Raw genomic sequence first — 19359 nt, forward strand, 5'->3', positions numbered from 1 at the left:
GATGATTCACTTACTTTAGACAACTTGTAAGTCGCTTTGGTTAAAGGCATCTGCTAAATGTCAATGGAAATGGAAATGGAAATCATCATAAGCAAATTATCATTATCGACGTGTGGGTTGCACGGCAATCTGTTAATGCCTCCACCACCCCACTATCCTCCTTAGCTATACGGCCTTCTGTATTGACCTGCCAGTACAGTATAAGGTGTTCAATATACTCTGGAACCATAAACTTAATGACACATTGTTTTCATTGTTGAATTTTTATATCATTTGTCTCATTTGGACAGAATGAGTACCTTTCTGAATCATAACTTTCATTTCAGATCTGTGTTGAAATATTTAGCACATTTTGTATGTCCCTCTGACATCAGTATTACTACTCTACGCTAACACATAATTTACAAGTTAGGAGTCTGCCCTCTACACTGTAGAGTCTACAGTATATCTAGAAAAGTTCCTTACTTTTGGCTGTTGTTTCCCTCTAAATCAGGTCAGGAGGAGTGGACAAATACTCGCAACAAGGCGCCAGCAGCACGGACAACCAAGGGAGTATACAGAGAGCAGCCATACTCCAGATATTGAACTGTTTATACAATCTACACAGAGTCCCCATGGCCGTGTCATCCCATGTAATGGATTTTTTATGGACGCTCCCTCCTTTTTAGAATAAAAACAAACAAAACCAAACAATAACGCAGAGGAAGTGGTGAAGGTAAAGACCGTGAATCAACAATAAAAGTTGGTTTCAAAATCGAAGACCTCCATATAATGTCAAGACTGTTTCCACAGGAAAATTGTATATCATTTAGGTAATCTACCCACTCCTGAACAAGTAGATATCTAAATTATGATCACTTTACATTAAGTACATCTTATACCTGTAATCACACGTGTTACAACAATGTTTTCACATGTTTTGACAAAGTATGTATAATTACTTGTAATTGCATAGTAATAGAGTTGTTATTACACATGTGAAAAGATGACTGTCCCTTACTCCACTTGTGTAAAAACAAACACACTCAACTCCATTATGATTACATTGCAATTACAAAATGACTATATACTGTAACATGTCAATATAACATTGTTATTAGAGTAACTACAGCATTACTGGACTGGTATAAGTACAACTTAATGTTAAGTGTTACCCTAATTTCTCTGAGAAATTGAGTGATTGATCACTTGAAGGTGTTAGTAAGGTGTAAGTTCTAGAGAGGTGAAGTATTGTAGATATTTTTTTCTGAGGGGTGATTCGTAAATTGTGTCCTTTGTAAAATATTCCTTTACAAACCGAAAACAGAAAGATCATGATACTGTACACGTTGTTGTTTTCTGCTTTTGTAAATGATAGTTATTTAGTGTTAAAGGGCTTATAAAAGCATGGTGTGCAATCATTGTGGATAGTTCCAACTGTTTTATTCTACTCTTAAAACGTGTGTAGATGTGGGAGTTTCTGTTTACATTCCCCGCTCAATCTTAAATCACAGGTCATATTTATTTTGTACAAATTATCCTCAGTCTCAAAAATGTCCAGGAGCTCTTAGAATATTCTATGTGATGCTCTTTACAGTTAGTTTCAATCAATCTTTTCGGTTCTTGAAATGCTTTCAGACATTGTAATAAGTAGGTTTTCTTGATAAATTAAACCATTGTAGACTTGGTAAGGGTCTGGTAACAGAAATAGTGTATTAGTACATTAACCTTTTTAGCTTATGTAAGCCCTTTAATATCTTCTTCTTGGTTGATGCTGAATAAACGTTTTGAAAGAAAGAAGTGTGTTCAAGAGAATAATTCTGTATCTACATAAATAGACAAACACAATAATCTAAACTAAGAAATCTAATATCATAATGTTTCATGATGATAATCTTGAAATGGTCTTGTAAAACGTTTTATAGCCCACAATGACTGTATCAACTTTTGAGAGATATCATATTGACAAAGAGTTAGCCTTTAAATAATAAGATGTAAAACTGCATAAAGTTAAAGAGCCTCTACCTCTTCAATGTGCTCAGAGTATGGTATGGCACAAATTAACTTAACAAAATTCGAAAGACAAAACAACACAAAGTGTAACAATTTCATAGAACTGTGTTGTATATTTTATATGTTTTAGGCATACAGTATGCAATCCAGTTGATGTATTTTGTAGGCATTGGTTTTGATAAAATTCACACACATACAGTTTTATATATACAACAAGGTTTGTTTCTCTATGCTATCTCTCAGTATGTGTACGTTTACAGCAATACCAAAACCTACCATTAACATTGATATTTTCTTGCTTGCTGCCCATATGACATCCAAAATAATTGACTGTGAACATCTTATAATAGTCAGTGTTATAATATCATATATCAAATGGATATTACATGTTGAGTTATGAAAACAAACAGAGTGATACCTGCAGAAACTTTCAGGACTCTTCACAGTATTTCACTGTTTGTAAACTATGGCTGTTGCAAACGTTTTCTAGCATTTGTACAGGGGATTTCTTTTCTGTTGTTGTTTTGCTCTTTCTGTTCTCCTCTGGTCGTGTGACCTTCTCCGAGCCTATTAAAGAGGCTGCCCTTGCCCTGTCCGTTAAAGACTCTAAATGACCCCCAGCTGACCTCAGCAGAGAGAGGATGGCAGTAGCTGTTTAAAAAGGCCTCCATTCCACAAGGTAATCAAACCGAACCAATCTAACTATCAACCCTAATGTAGTTTAACATAAACCTTTTCTAAAACTTAAAGGACCTTTAATATGTTTTTTTTCCTGTCTCTTTAAAGTCTTCCAGTTAAGGGGGTTTTAAAGTCAAAGCTGGGGATAATTAAATTTCGTAAACATTGTAAAAAGTATCATAAATAGCTGTAATATTTTAGCAACTTCTATAATGAAATAACTGTATCATAAGATTCAGACAAAATATGTCCTATTGTTTGTTAAAATGAACTACTCTTTAACCATACTAAAATATTTACTGTATTGCTTAATTGGATACTTGCTGTGGCAATGTTTTGTTTGTCTTTCGATATGTTCTATTCAGTCATGCTATTTTCTGTGTTTTAGGCTGATGCCACTGAAACCAGGAAATCATACATCTGATCATCTAAGAGCTTTAAAGGTGAGTTACGTATTTTATTTGGCTGATCTGGGGTCAGTTTCCTGAAAGTTTCATAGCTTAAGTAGTACGTAAGCATTATTTATAAAACGGGCTGCGCTTGTTTAAAATACGTACTTCCGTCTATAAATACCCAAAATACTTGAAATTGAACGCAGGTGAATGAGCTTGGTATTTACGCCCTGTGATAGCGGCTCAATAGTGGCTGAATTAAGCCAATTGCTATAATATAGGGTAGCCGTTCGTCTGGATGTGGGAGAGGGCAGAGAAGGGTGGCTTCTCGGTAAGTTGCATTTTTAACGTTTGATCATGACAACTAACCAGGCAAATCCTTATACTGTAATAATATAATGATCTTATTCTTATCAGGTGACATTGAAAACATGGCTGCTCACTCCCTTTGCGAATCCCCAGACACCGGAGGAAATCCAGTATAATTTAGCGCATGGCCGGGCAAGGTCCGTTGTGGAACGCACTATAGGCATGTTATAGGCATGTTGAAGGGGAGATGGCCTTGACAGCTCCGGAGGGATTTAAGGGATATAAAGGAAGACTGAAATACAATCATAAACATCAGTTCCCTTTAAATCTTGAATTAAACTAATTCTCAGCTGATAACAACATTGTTAATTTTTTTTACGAGCCACTTTCACTTTGCATGAATTACAGTAGGCATTAACGTGTTCGAGTGCGGCTCACATGCCTGTAATAACTCCGCATAACCAGTAGGTAATGTGCATACGTCAAGTCAATCCCTAGCATAGAGCTACGATCGTTTCCGCGGTCAAATTAATTCACCTTGACATTTTATAAATCACAAATTTTACGTGTTTTTCTACGTACGACACAGGTAAGATCAAATTTGATCCAAAGTACTTTCTATAAATGAGGCCCCTGGTCTAGAGGAGGAGTGGGTTTCGATTGTCCAAAGAGCTATGATGCTTTCGGGAAAGTCATTCAGTTGTGTTTTTCTTTATCAACATGAACAGGTCACTTCTGTCATAGGTATTTGCCAAGAACAAGAAATGACATACTGTAGATTATATGAAATTAGGATTTGTGTTTGCCACAGTAGAGTAGTAACCAGCACTCAGTCATGGGTGTTCGTTGCCTCGAGTTAAACATGAGGTAAATCAATCCCAAGACTCAGGAAAGCCTCTGGGATTCTCTCCAGGGAAAAGCCTGGACGTCTCCATAGAGCACAAGGCTAATCCTTCCTGTTTTACCAACCCACAATCCCTGTGGGTGTTCTGTGCCAGACGGAGCCTGTGCCACCCTTTGTGGCGGTGCGATTACTGCACAAGAGCACTCTGTGTGGATGGGGTCTTCTGCCATGTGCCAACAACAATGGGAGCCCTTCCAGCTGGAGTCATTTGAAAATGTTAGCAAACGCAAAAAAGAGAAAGATAATGACTTATTGATTGTTTTTGACAAAAAGCCATTTACTTCAAAGAGCAGTTTACACAATGTATGTCCAAGAGGAAAATATGTTTAAAAAGATTAAGGAGCTATTTGTTATTGTTGTCATTGTTGTTGTTGTTGTCCTCTTGTTTTTGTCAAGCTACTGATGAAATCTTTTTTGTACCCTTTTAGGATGAAACCAAACATGGCTTACGTGGTGTGGCTCTAAGATACATTTTGAAGAAAGCTCTATCGGTGGAATCCTAATTCGAGAAACATAACTCGAATATCATCCACATTTTCTACTGACATCAATCCAAGATTTATGCGAATGTCTGAATTACATGTGCTGATCTTGAGATAGGATTCCACCCTAAGTGAACCATATGGCAGACCACATTTTTTACGAAAATGTCAAATAGAACACCAAAAAAAGGGAAAGAAGAAAAATCTCCCCCCGGCAAAGGACAGAGTTATTGTAAGAGACTTTACAATGGATCTCTCCAAGCCAAAATGGTGGCATTCAGTTTCCCCCTACTGAACTCAAGTGAACTCTGTGGAGGTCAGTGGGGATCCAGGCACCACCTGTGAAGGATCACAATAGGAAGGAGATTAATGTGTGTATAACACTTCCACCAGCCTCCAGAGAGAGATGAGACCTGCCAGGCAAATGGAGTTCCTCATCCTCTGGGAGGACTCTGTCGGAGACCGTTTAGTTCACAGAAGCACAGACTGTGTGTACCAGTGGAGGCTGGTGGAGGTAGAAATCAGAGGACCGGTGGCTCATTGTTTGATACAATTCCTCATTTCATACCATACAATAAACCTGTCCTCCGATTTCGGACTCCACCAGCTTTCACTGGTGTATACATTTTTCCATACAGTAGGCTGAACTGACTGTGAACCCACATCCACTGTCTTCGTTGACTCAGATTGTTAATGGAGAAATGTGTCTCATCCTCACATTGAGACATGTACTGTAGGAAGGAGAGTAAATTAATAATACACTTTGCCACAGGCCTGACATGACAGTACTAGAAATGACAGTCTTCTAATTGCATTTTGTTTTGTTCATTACCCTATATCGAATCCACTCAAATGAACAAATACTACTCTTGCAGTGCCTTATTGTTGTCAAGTATGTCAAGAAGCTTAGAAATTGAGGCTTGTTACTGTTTTGAAAATAGGACTAAACCCAATTTCCATGTACGGTACCACTTTTACACAGCAGTTCAATATTTAGAGTATGAATGATAAAGTGGTGTATGATAAGGATACACACACTGGGTATACAGATTACTTAACAGGTCTAAAATGAGGTTAAAAGAGAACTTTCAAATAAAATATAGCTTTTCTCTAAGAAGAAATATCCTTGTGCATAAGTCTGGATAGAGCCCAATCTGTATTCCTCACAGTTCTATGTCCTCCGTGGCAGACAATAGTTTTCCATTAGGAGAGGTGATTCTCTTTTTCCTCTCAGGCCAAGCCCCCAGACAATAACACTGAGGCGTAAGCTTGCTTCTCTGAATCCCAGTCAACTCTCATCACCTCCTGGGGCCCAGTTCCTCACTGGAGTGGCTTAAAATGCCAGCCTTATCTTGGGTTAGCCTGTCGGAGTTAATGCAAGTAAGCTTATTTGATTATGAATGTACACACAGGAAATTGTGATCCTGTCACTGTGAGACAAGTCTATTCATGGTGTCTTGTGCGAGGTCCACACACTCATGTTCAACATCCAATTCATTCCACGGTGTTGATAGTAGAAAGATGTTTACAGTTATTGACATATTGTAGGGCAATTGCAATGCCACCTAGAATACCAGATGGTTATCCAGCTTGAGAACATGTAACCCATGCATCTGTGAGTATAAGTAAATCATTATTTATGTGTCAAATGAATCATGAGTTTATCTGATTTTCATTCTCTGAATTTGGTTTGGATATTTTTATTTTTATTTTATTTCATAGCCCACAAGCCAAGTCAAAGGCATATTATTTATTATGTTCTTTTACCAAATTTAAAGCATGCATAAGGATAAGGCACGTGAGTTGTGACTACGTAGACCCAATGCAGGTCAGAAAAACGTGCCTTTACATTGCCCAGTTTTAGAATGTTGTCATAAAATGCTGCGACAGTTCTGATCACAACTGTAGAAAATTATGTAACCGAAATGATATTGCTAGCTCGCTAAATTTCCCTGACGCAAACAACAACAAAAGTTATCATTAGTTAATCAATCCATAGCAGAAGTGCTGTGACAACACCATATCGTCTTAAGACTTAACCAAGATTTGACATGTTGAATCTTGGAGATGCCAACAGCTGTCAGAAGATGTTCTCAAACTGGGTAGTTAAGATCAATAAAACTACTTTCTAAAACCGTTGCTTATCCACTCAGTTGTTGTATTTGTACCTGGCTCAACTCAGATAATGACAAGCTAAGCTAACAATATTGTGGTAACATAAACATTAACAAAATGATAGCCAAAGTTCTCTGACACTCATCAGCAATATAAAGAGATTTATATTTTAATCAGGTTCAAGAGCTTTTACTAGCCCTTCCTAGCTTTTGTTCCATAATTAACTTAAGGGCTCTTAATCTTCTCTTGATTAAAACACTGTGATCCATTTCGAAGTGCTTCTCTTTTATCATCAGAAGTCATGTGGTCTTGGCATCAATGTGACCACTGGTTTTTGAAGAGGAGAGGCCTTTGATGAGGAGAGGTAATTTTGGTAGGAGAGGAGAGGTAATCATGTTGATGCTTTTTCTTTAGGAGCTAAATACTATTTTGCACATGCGTAGATATGTCCATGCTATGTTCACATTGTATGTCATTTTTCATATTGTGCATACCTGTTATGCTAATAAATGTTTAACATTACCTCAGGATGTATTTATTGACCAACAAATACCTTTCTTTTTTGCAAATGACTCATCCTCAGACACTTCACACATCTGAATGCATTTGTAAGTGCTCTACCAGACCTAAAGGTGTGGTTGTTAGTCACAGTAGATTTTGAGTGTTCTGACAAGAGACTTTGGGCTATATATTTTAACGGCATAAACATCAGCCTTAGCGCAACCACAGGCACTTAGCTTAGGGGGTTTGTCTGAAATATAAGAGCTATTTTCAAGACCAGATTTTTCAGCACACATAATGGAACTGGAGCAGTTTATTGTCATGATATTTGAACTTGTTACCACTGACACAACTTGCCAATATGCCTGTGTCTTGCGTCTGCTTTGCGTCAGCTGAAAATAGGGCCCATAAGGTCTTTGCCCTTCTGTTCTATGCCTCAAAGTCAATATAGGACCCAAATGAGAATCACAGCGTGCAATGTCTAGGAAATAAATTACCAATAAATTGCCAGCATCTTAACTGCGTTCAATTGACACAGTAATGAAGTCTGGGGTAAATATAGTTTAATGTCTTTAAGAGCTCCGGAGGGAAACTCTTGATGGATTTTGGCTGATTTGCAGATTTCTTTAAGATCAAAAAGGATATAAATTCCATTAATTCCATGATATTATTTACCTTTAGATGCCCTTGAAACAATACTTGTAGATCAAAGAAGTTTGTGAAGTTTGTTGCAAACCTTTTTACTATCGGATGTTCCTCACTCCTGCTGTCTCGGATACATCTTTTTCTGAATGTAAATATGGAATTATTTATTCTTTCTTTTCTTTTTATTCTGCCTCAAACTCATTTTTCTCCACTGGATGAAGTTTTAGATGAAGTCCATCTGTTCATGCCCTCATCGAAAGACATCTAAACAAGATTATTGATATATACTGTATATATATATAAGATTATTGCCGTTTTTATTGCCAAATTGAGTCTCATTCAATGTGTGTGTGTGTGTGTGTGTGTGTGTGTGTGTGTGAGAGAGTGCTTGTGTGTGAACTACAGGGTTTGTTTTTAACTACAGGGTTTGTTTTTAATCACAGGTGAGACTAACAACAGAGTCACTCATAAACCCCGACGAGGACGAGAGGACGAGAGGCTAGCTCATTTGTGCTGGTCTGAGGCTGCTGCAGTTTATATGCCCTTTTCAGTGGTCAGCTTCTGACAGCTGACCTGGTAATAGGCTTCTGGTGCCTGGTTGATATCCAGTCTGAACAGTGAGCCTTTTTGCTGCTCTTCATTTCAAAGACAGAGGAAATTGAGCTTAAAACAGACCCAAGGACATAGCACTGAAGGATTAGTACGGTAGTTAAATCCATGTTTGTTTCAATAAAATAATTATGTTAAAAGTAACTCCCAAATTAACATATAGGGAAATGGCAGGAGCTGATATGATTGTTACCAATCATACCAAGAACGTTTATTTATATCCAACCCAACTATATGAGAACCTTGACTAACCATAACAACAAACCATGCTACTGTATTATCATTAGATGACCTGGCAGTGGGGCCATGAGGAGGAGATTAAAAAGCACATCACCTCCACCATTTACCTCTTCACTCATTTCCCCTCATGGAACGTTGACCTTCCAATTGACATTTGGCTCATTTGAAACTGTGTTGGTGTGACATTTTAAACTTTTCACTTTCTTGATAGAATCTCTCCTCGGCGTGCGTGAAGCAATAAAGTAAGCTTTCCATCACTTTCAGAAACAGATGAATCTCCCTTTTCCCAAGGAGTTCTCATCATGCAATTCTCAACTTTGCAGTAATGCATATGTATTCATGAACATACAGATTAAAATGGATCCAAAACCCTTGGGTCAGAGTGGGGGAAGCTAACAGTAACAGCTTCCACTTACATACATCATTTAAGATCCAGGCTTGAGTGACAGATATGGAACACATAGGCCTTTGCAATGGTGATGATTTAGTAATATGTATTTTTATTCAACTTTATACTTGATGTGAAACGTATTTCAATGATTGATTGAAGTGTACAACAAGATATGCCTGACAGGTTCTGGATTGGTTGATGCGTGAATGTTTAAACAACAGGGGGTCTGCATTGTTCACGAGTTATATTGTACTTAACATGGAAACTAAATGATGTACTGTGTTAAAGTATCTGTGCACTGAAAACCATAGCTTTAAAATAGCTCATCCCTCTCTTGTATTTGTTGCTATAGCATAAATGTACTAAATAATGGAAACAAGTAGATACACATGTATTAATCATACTGACATTTAAAATTGATGTTTTTTGGGGAAATGGAAGCATTGCATAGATACTCTGAAGGGGCAATCTGGGATTAAAACAACAACAAAGCGGTCTTTCTGACACTTATTTTGGCAAACAGCGGAGGGATGGGCTGGAGAAATGTAACCGCTATTAACCACAAATTCATAGACAGAGCTATATATGCATGGAATGACCATCAATGAGGTCAAACTTATAGTTTGAACCATGTTTTGAAGCTATACAGTGTTTTGTTTTTTGTAAAATAAAAATTTAAAAAAGCTTATATTTTGGGTCATAATTGGGTAACACAGTTGAACTAAGCACTAATGAGGCATGAGGTAAGTTATATTCTTCAACAATCAGTAGCTACAGCATATCATTAATTTAGAAGTCCAAAAATGTATGTACCAATCCCAGATTGCATACAGGATATGTATTGCTTCACAGGAAACATTTATTTCCCCCCTCACCTTAATGATTATCTTTATGCACACCTCACACATCCCACCTACTGTAGTTTGGCAGTAAAATATATTTGAATATTCCCAAGCATCACCTTTGGGGTCAATAGGGAGTTGTAATAAAGTTCTTGATTTAATTGAATCGCTTCATTTTATGTGAATGAGAGTAGTCCAATTGGTCAGGGAGGTGATCAGTCTGCAGTCTCTAACAGTGGTTAGATGCCATAAAACAGTAGTGGAGAGGTTTCTCTAGTGCTGCCGGGAACACAGAGGCCCTTTTTGACGTTAATTTGTCACATAGTTGTGTGCACACACATCCCTGGGGAAGATGATAACGCTCCCTCCCCCAACCATCCCCTCAACCCCTTTCCAGCACCCCTCAGCCGTTCATGGTAATACAGCAGGCTTGGTTTAATAAATCACTTGGGGTGGGGGGGGAATATAACTCTCTGGGGATACCTCAGACTAGAAAACCTCCCCTGGATTTCCAACAGGGTCACTTTCTTACAAGGTCTGGCAAAATTAGATTTTCTTCATCCAAGCTGTTTGTCACATGAACAAAATTGGGCCACCTATGTTCAGTTTCTATCCAGCAAATAGTCAAAATGACTTTTTTATCTCAGGTGTAAAGCAAAATTATATGACCTTCTGTTCCCTATGAATCAAACAATGTATGATGACACTAACAGTCAGGTGTGAGTGCGTGCACATATCAGGCAATTATAACTGTCAGGAAGCTACAAAGGGACGAATGCTTTGCTAGGAAGTAGATTGGGGGTGCAGGTGGGGTGAGGTGAGGGGGGCTGGGGTGGTGTGTCTGTGTGTGTGGGTGGGGGGGGTTAAAACCAAGACTTGCAACCAGGATGTTCTATGTTCGATTTGGCTTTCTGAATATCTTGATAAAAGTGTTTTGGTTTCTGGGCGCTCAGTAGCGTAGCACACTAATGCACATACCGCATCATCAGAAGGTTCCTGTTCGATTCGGACCCTCGATATATCTTGCATGTCATCCTTCCTCTCTCTCTTCCTGTCAGTCTCTACTATCTCTATCCCAATAAAGCAATGAAGAAATGCCCTAAACATATATTTAAAAAAAAGTGTTTTAGTTTGCTACTGTGATGCCTAACCACCACATTAGTCGAAAAGACATTGCTAATATATTTTATTTTGTATTTATTTTCTATGTATTGTAGTGCAGTGTACATATTTCATGTTTTAGAGACATGCAGAAATTCCTATTATGGTAGCCTTGTACTGTAGTATCTGTATGCATGTTTTGCTAATGTAGGAGAATGTTACACTGCTACAGTATAACGAATGGTACTTGTCTAATGTAATTGGGAGGTTTTTTTTCAATCTCAAAATTACAATGATAATTCACAGATTCTGTTACTATCGGAACATTTTGGCATTAGGCCAAAGTTGACTGTCAATCACTTTCACTGTGTTTCACTGTGTTTCACTGTGCCTAAATGAGGAGGATCTTATGTGTCCTTTGAGGCGCTCTTCATAGCACAAAAAAAAGGACAAATTGGATTTGCAGAATATGCATATGAATATCATTTTAATGTCAGAAAAACAATTACATTTTTCTCAAATATAATTAAATGAAACAAAAAGACCAAAATTAGAGATTAACAAAGTATGGGGAATTACTGGCAACAGTTGAAGCCTAAGAGAGTTCTACCACAGTCTTGCATTCTGGCTGAATAGCTCCAGTCGGTCTGGTGGAAGTTGATAGGGCCAGCATGACTATATTCTGAATCCAATGAATGCATTTTTTCGGTCATGTGCCCATGCAAATACTGCATTGAGCAGATACTACTGCAATAGTCAATTAATTATGTTCCCCCCCGCTACATCCTCTCAATTACCTTCTAGGTTAGTGAAAGTCTCAATTCACAATTTTAATCAAATACTATTATGATTCTGTACAATCCAGCTAGCAAGCTCATATCGAGCCACTGATGGCAACAGAGCAGCTCATCAGCCAATATCAGACCCCTAAATGATGCCATCCGCCATGGCCTTATGCCACTATTAGCCCAACAGTGTACCACTAATGATGACAGTCGCCATACCACTAGTAGACCTATGTTGGCATGCTGATGGAGGGCCGACAGTTGGCATGCACATGACAGACCGACCTTGGCATGCCAGTGGTAGACCGACTGCTAGCATGTGAATGCTAATCCGACAGTGAATGGTGGACCAATGTAGGCGTGCCAATGGTAGAGTAGACCAACGGTTGGCATGCAAAAGGTAGGACAGTCAATTTGCCAAAGGTAGGATGGTTAGTATGGAAATAGAAGACGTAATGACGTTTTCTGATAATTGATTCCGGATGGGCTTTTTAAAAATATAATCTTCCATGGCGGTGTATGATGACTCACTTAAGGCTGCGAAACTAATTAAGAAACATTCCCGATTCCCTCGGCCCTGTCATGCTCTCCTCACCTGCAACCGACCAAGAGTATCAGACCAATTGATCTTCTGCAATCTTCTTCTTTTTTTTAATGTTAGCTTTTTTCAGCCTCAGGCCCATAAAAATGTCTTCGATGTCAGGCTCGGGCTGTGCTCGACGGGCTTGTCTCAATGGGCCCGAGTCTGGTCGGGCATGAACTTTCAGGCAAGTTTAAAAATCGAGTAGGAGGGCGACAAGGTTGCTGGAAGAGGATGGCAAAGGAGCAGAGAGGATGGCTTGCCAACAGCCTTGGCAGTGTGCCACCAGTGGACTGGCGGAGGGCCAGTGGAGGTTTTCAGCTTGCCGATGGCGGTCCTATCTTTGACCGGTATGAATAATCAGCTAGCCCGATGGCAGTGTGACAATGAACCACTTTTTGTGGTGTCGGCTTGCCACTGTTGGGCCGTCGTAAAGTCGTTGAGCTAAATCCTGTCATGCCGACAGCTATGCAGACAGATTTTGCCATAGAGGGCTGCTGACTCTGCAGACAACACAAGCTTGCTAGCTGGGAACTGTTCATCATGTATAGCTGAGCTTCCATTTATGGAATTCTAGCCAGGATATTGACTGGATGAGTTCAAGAATTAATTCTGAAATGATTGATGGAATAAATGGCCAGAGGTAGACTGTGCTGAGTGAATATGTTTCAGATGACTGTGCTGAGTGAATATGTTTCAGATGGGGACCGTCAAGGCTACCAGCTGTCCCAAACACTCTGGCAGCTCAATTGACTAATTGACAGTACATATTCTCACTTGCTCACATTGCGTGGCAGTTGGCCAGTTAGTCGCTATGGGAGACCCTCATTAACATAAGTTGGGCAATGCTATCAGCCAAGACATATGCCATAAGAACAGTGGTTAATGGCAAGTGCAACTCTTTTCCTCATCAACTGAAGCATATTGTTTTGATTGAAATCAATCAAAAAAACCGGAACAACACTACAGAAAGGCAGACAGTTATGGAGTGATGTTGAGAGATAGATACTGCAGAGAACGACAGAGAGTCAGAAAATTAATGTGACCCTCAGTATTGTAGCCTCAGACCATACAGTACCATGAGAGTTGGGTTTCTGTGGCAGCATAAAAAAAAGAGAAAGTTTGACAAGAGTGGCATTCATTTTTAAACCACTTATTGGCATCGCCTCAAAGGTTGCACCTCCCGCTGCCCTCCCCTTCAGCTGCTGTACGCCTACATCAGTGTCACGCCTGCGATCCCTGGAGGAAACCCAGTGGAGGGGGCCGGCTGGGCTGCTGGAGCCTAATTGGGGCCTGAGGAGGCCTGCATCTCCTGTGTTACAGCTGTGCCGCCGCGGGGTGACGGCTGGATCAAAACCCATGACCGACTGGGGGTCAGAGGTGGGCTGGTGGTTGCTCTGATCGGCTGGTGCTGCTCAGAGTGCAGGCAGACAAGAGCTCATGACTCGATGTTGACAGACACGCAGACTGAGCAGGCTGTCCACTTGCCAAGTCGCTTCACTGCTCTGTGGTTTGTGTTCAATTTCATCAAGAAAATAGGTAATTCAATGAAAAACAGCTTTACATGAAGTGTCTCTGTAGTAAGAGTGTAATTGTCAATTCCAGTCTTAAATGTGAGGACGCCTCTGCTTTTGACCATGGAAAGACTGGTGCTAGCACACATGAGGCCCCTGGTGAAGATATCCTTGGACCGCCTGCAGTTTGTCTACCAGGCAGACATTGGTGTGGATGATACCATCGTCTACCTGCTACACAGCGCTCACTCCCACCTTGATAAGGCTGGCAGTCGTGTTGTTTTACTTATCCAGTGCATTTAATACCATACAGCCCTTAATACTTGTGGATAAGCTGCAGAGGATGCAGGTGGTCTTCCCCATTGTTTCCTGGATTATGAACTACCTGACCAACAGGTCGCAGTTTGTACGGCTGCAGGGAGGTGTGTCGGACTGGGTGGTGAGCAACACTGGACAATACCTCCCATCCCCTACATCACACTGTGGAGCTAAAGCTCCTTTAGCAACAGATTATTACAACCAGGTTGCACTAAGAAGCCCTATAGGAGATCTTTTCTGCCTGCCGCAATAAGACTGTACAACTGTACAAATTGCCTCGATCGGGGTGATCACAGATCAGAGTCAGGCTGGGGGATGTTAACTCATACTGCACTGTTCTTACTGTATAATGTTTCAGATGTCTATTTTATTCTATTATTCTATTGTCATTCTATTGTATTTTGTTGTTGTTGTTTGTGATGTGAGCTGCTGTAATGCCTTAATTCCCCCCCCGGGGATCAATACAGTACCTATCTATCCATCTATCGATCAATCCTATTTGTTCCCCTTGATGGTTGCAGGTTCCAAGCCTATTCCTCATGTTTAACATTGAAGATGACTGTACAACCACAGAAGACTTGTGTGTTGGTTCTATGTCCTTTGATTTCTAAAAAGGAAGAGCAGTCTGAGCAGATAATAGGAAGTTCACATACAGTATGACAGCCAGAGTACATTAATAGGCAATAGGACTCTTCTTTCCTCTCAGAGCTTTATATGCAAATGTGACAGCAATGTACCAACTGGTCATGAGGACCAGTGGGGGAGCAGTATGCATTAGTCATCCCTGCAGAATGAACTTCAGTGACAGAACCACTAATTAATGGTTTAAAAAAAGATTCAAGAATGATTTTCATTCAGCTCTCCTCCACCTAATCAGTTTATAATAGCATCTCTGTCCTCTGGGATGATAATGGCTTGCCTCAAATGTATTCTGCTCCACGGTTAAGTGCTTGCATATATAGTGTATTTGTTTTCACCGTTTCGCCATTTGTCATACTTTTAAGTACACTGGTAAATATGATAATATGTTATATGGTGTCCTTTGTGTAATTGTTATTGGTGTTAGACACTGATTTAGTGTTGTTCTGTCATAACACTTTGACATCAATAAAGCAGAGAATTGGTTGTGACCTTTGAATATGACTTAGAACTGGAATTGAGGGGTAGATTTGATCCTGGACTTCAGTGGATGGCAGGACACCTTAGGTCATGTTGTCTTGCCAAAACTAACTCTGAATACAAGGATAGGTCCTCCTTTTTGGTGATGCATCATGCAAACCATCATAAAAGCTCCCGAAGTCAATGATGCACCACTAACTCTGTGGATACGTAATATTCCAATTATTGCAGGAGTTCTTATCTTGGAATTGATGATCCGCAACAGCATAGGTTATGCAGCATGTTAGTCTTCGAGTAAGCAATTTAAAATGGAAAATGCATATGCCTAAATTATAAAATGTTTACTTTTTCCCTGTGATGTGATTGAAATGGGATTTAGAATTGTGATTAGCAGGCCATATCATCTCCTGCAAGAATGGGAAAAGGAATCTTGTTTCACAGCTGACACTTGAAACCTAGCAGACAATACAACAAGCTCAAAACATCCCAGAGCAAAATCCATGTTTTTAGTTAAGGCCCTCCTATTTAATCCTTGAATTATTCGGGCCAAGCATTAGCATGCTGAAATAAATGAAAGATTGAATGCACAAGATTTTCACTGTGTTACAGTCTGAACACTTATTTTGCCCATAGGTCAAGAGAAATGTAAATGAGAGTTGGTAAATAAATGGAAAAATATGTAAATTGAAAGAGAATTCTTATTTGAAAAAGTATTTGGGCTTCTTGGGGCATATTTCATTTATGTGCGGATATTAAACTTTTAAATGAAATATGGGCATCCAAATATAACTTGATTGAGATGTCTGTCATTTAGAAACAGAAACTTTTGGTATTTTTTGTCAATGGAGAAATTAGGATGGTGTTTTCACTTTGACCCTGCTCTTTGACCCTACCTTGACCTGGCTTGTTGTAGTGCTAAGCATACAGTATGTGGAAAGAGATTGTAGAGTAGTTAGTCATCCTTGATTGACCATTAACTTTTGGTGAAGTCTTTGCTAAATATACATCATATATGTGTGTGTGTATGTATTATGAATAATAGTGTCTACACAATCATACAGAGAAGCACACATACTGTATCTCTTTCAGATGAGAGTTGTAGAGTGCCAGCGTAAACCATTCACATTTGCAGAGCCATTGCCAAAATAATAGGGTGAATTTTCTCAGGGAATGGTGACAGATCTGTTTTCAAAGCGGTTGTCCCTGAGGTGAAGAAGAGTTTATGTCAACCTTTGTTTTGAGAATGAAGTCACTGGGGCACTTTCTGTCTTCCTTGCCTCTCATTTGGAAATATTAACCAAAAGACATCTGTTTATCACAATAACAATTGTTTTTGCCATGGACCAATGCACTGGAGCTATCGGTTAAAAAGCTTTCTGCCCCTGTGCATGACGTGTATGCAATAATCATGCAGTGTAAGTAAAAGGTTTGGTTGAGTCCATGAAAAGCCAATTATCGGTGAACATTGCAATGAATTCATATTAACGTTGTGAAAATGGCTCTTTCAATTTAGCTTTTCATTGATTGTTTTACTGCCCTCCTCCTTCTTGTCCCCCGATGGATCCATGCTTGTGTTACAAAGAAAAATGCTGCCTGAAAACTGTCTTGACTATCCTGAGAAACACCTATTTATTTTTGAAAGGTGTACTAGATTATGATATATGTGATCACAAGCTTTAACCGAATGCGGTACATTTATTTTCTCTAAACTACAAAATCCATAGCAAATTCATGGCAGGACAAGCTTCTTTGCCAGGCATGCTTTCATTTGACTGTTTATAAATCTCTTCCAATTAGATTTTGTCTGCTTTTGAGATGCTCTTGTTAGAGAGGATATCAATAGGAATTCATGATTCAGTCACAACAGTCCTGAGAGAACTGCAGTAGCTTGTGAAGTCAAAAGCAGGCATACTGTAGAGCCATTGCTGCTCATGCAATGCTACTGTAGAAAATAAACCAACTGTAAATCAGCATGAATCCCCAGAATGACAGAATATCTCATTCTGGTTTCCATGGAACCACACAATGTAGACATAGAGAAATAAAGCTCTCCCACAGCACCTCTCAGCTGCCTCGGCTGCAGAGATGTAGGAGCAGATAGCCTTTGGGCCTCTTAACCCATATTCACATCACAGAGAGGTCAAAGGTGGAACCAGCCCCTCCTCTGTGGGATTTCATTATTGCTGTCCATAGAGCTGTTTGAAGATGAGCATGCAGGTTACACATCACAGAGCATCTTGCTGGCTAAGGCATTCCTGACAACCCAACAAATGGGAGACACCGCCCCTGGATAGCCCCAATCCTTTGGTACGCAGTACTGTCCTAACACATTATCCACATCAAGTCGCAATGACACCTTTGGTTTAATATGTAAGGCATACAGTGTAATACATCTGTGATGCTAGGGTGGTAAAAAGAGATTTATGACACACAACAAGCTATTAAGGAGCTGTATGTGGTGGGGTAATCAGAAGGGGAAATGGGGTGGAAATTCTCCTCTTCATGCCACATTGATTCATCCTTCAGTGAAAGAAACCTCCCATTATGCACACCTCATCTAAAAGGGCCCCTAGATGATCACCGCAGGGCCATATCACCCTGATCCCAGGTCTTTTAGGAGGTCAGAGGAGACCTTCCCTTCAGTGCTCTCTCACTTTCTCTCATTTTGCTCTCTCTCACCAGATGTGGATTTTCAGGAGGCGGTCCCAAATGCTTGATAGAAGGAATACTGATAACATCCTTGCAGGAGCAAAGGAAGCAAGAGAAACCCCATTTTACCGTTTTGCTTATACAGAAATTGTTAAGTTTACAGTAGGCTCATTTGCATCTGAATCTATTCAGGACGAAAATGCATTTTGCTAAGAATGCAAGGTTTGCTTTTCACTTTTTTCTGTTTTTGAGGGGTATCATGTATTAGATTGACGTCATGGTTGTAGGATAAAAACAATTAAATAATATTTTTTTATAATCACTGGCATGCAGTGAACACCCATTCCTCTCTTTCTTTCTTTTTTCTTCTTTTTTGACTTTTTTTTAGGTCATGGGGCCTCTGTTGGTAAAATGACATGAAGGGGTTACACTAGCACAAAGTGGCCCCCGAGTGCAGCAGTGACCAAAGTACAGAGCAGTGGGTTCACTCTGGTCAAGGTTATAATGCTGTTGAAGCCTTTCCCTCCATATTCCTCAGCTTGAGGCAACTACAGCAGATTGATGCTGCCCTCTTTTGTTCATGGTTCCAGTAACAGCGACATTTGGTTCTGTTTCTATACCTTTGGTAAGAATTGTAATCATTATACTCTAACTGAGAAAATAGGACACCATATTGACAACTGAGTGAAGTCAGAAGTTGTCCTTGGATGCTTTGGGACATACTTTAATCGGCTTGGTTCCAAATCAATATAGCAAAGACTTGCATTTGGAGTGCAGTGTCCCTCATGTAATTGGGACCAATTTTACCCCTCATCAACGTCAAACGTGTTGGCATTCCCATCCGGCCCCATTTAAACAGTTTTTCTAGTACTACTGGGGATGAAGGCTTTTGTTCCAAGGCTTCAATTAAATCCTGAACACATTACACCAATCCTGAGATCCCTGCACTGGCTACCAGTCTCTCAGAGAATTGAATTCAAAATCCTCCTAATTACATACAAATCACAAAATACACATCACATAATGTTTTGCAGCAGTTGATTAAACACAAACACTTCTATCAATGTATTTTTATCCATTATCCAACTATTGTCTTATTAAATGTTTTACCATAGAGGTCCTGCCCTAGCTCCTAAAGTACCTTCCCATGGAACGGATCTCAGAAAAAAGACTCATTTGGAGGAATGTAAAGT

General features: G+C 39.6%; 1 protein-coding gene across 1 annotated transcript in view; it reads left to right on the forward strand.

The window, feature by feature from the left end:
* The window catches only part of khdrbs3 (KH domain containing, RNA binding, signal transduction associated 3), a gene marked incomplete at both ends in the record, with an annotated part of 72272 nt that extends 71687 nt beyond the window's left edge, over window positions 1–585 (forward strand). The window contains one exon of the mRNA XM_080530526.1: window positions 494–585. Within this exon, the coding sequence (XP_080386652.1) occupies window positions 494–585 (92 nt within the window). The remainder of the gene's footprint in view (window positions 1–493) is intronic.
* Between the last annotated feature and the right edge of the window lie 18774 nt (window positions 586–19359).

Source organism: Nansenia antarctica, assembly GCF_963989245.1.
Source record: "Nansenia antarctica genome assembly, chromosome: 5".
In the NCBI taxonomy this organism is placed as follows: Eukaryota; Metazoa; Chordata; class Actinopteri; order Argentiniformes; family Microstomatidae; genus Nansenia; species Nansenia antarctica.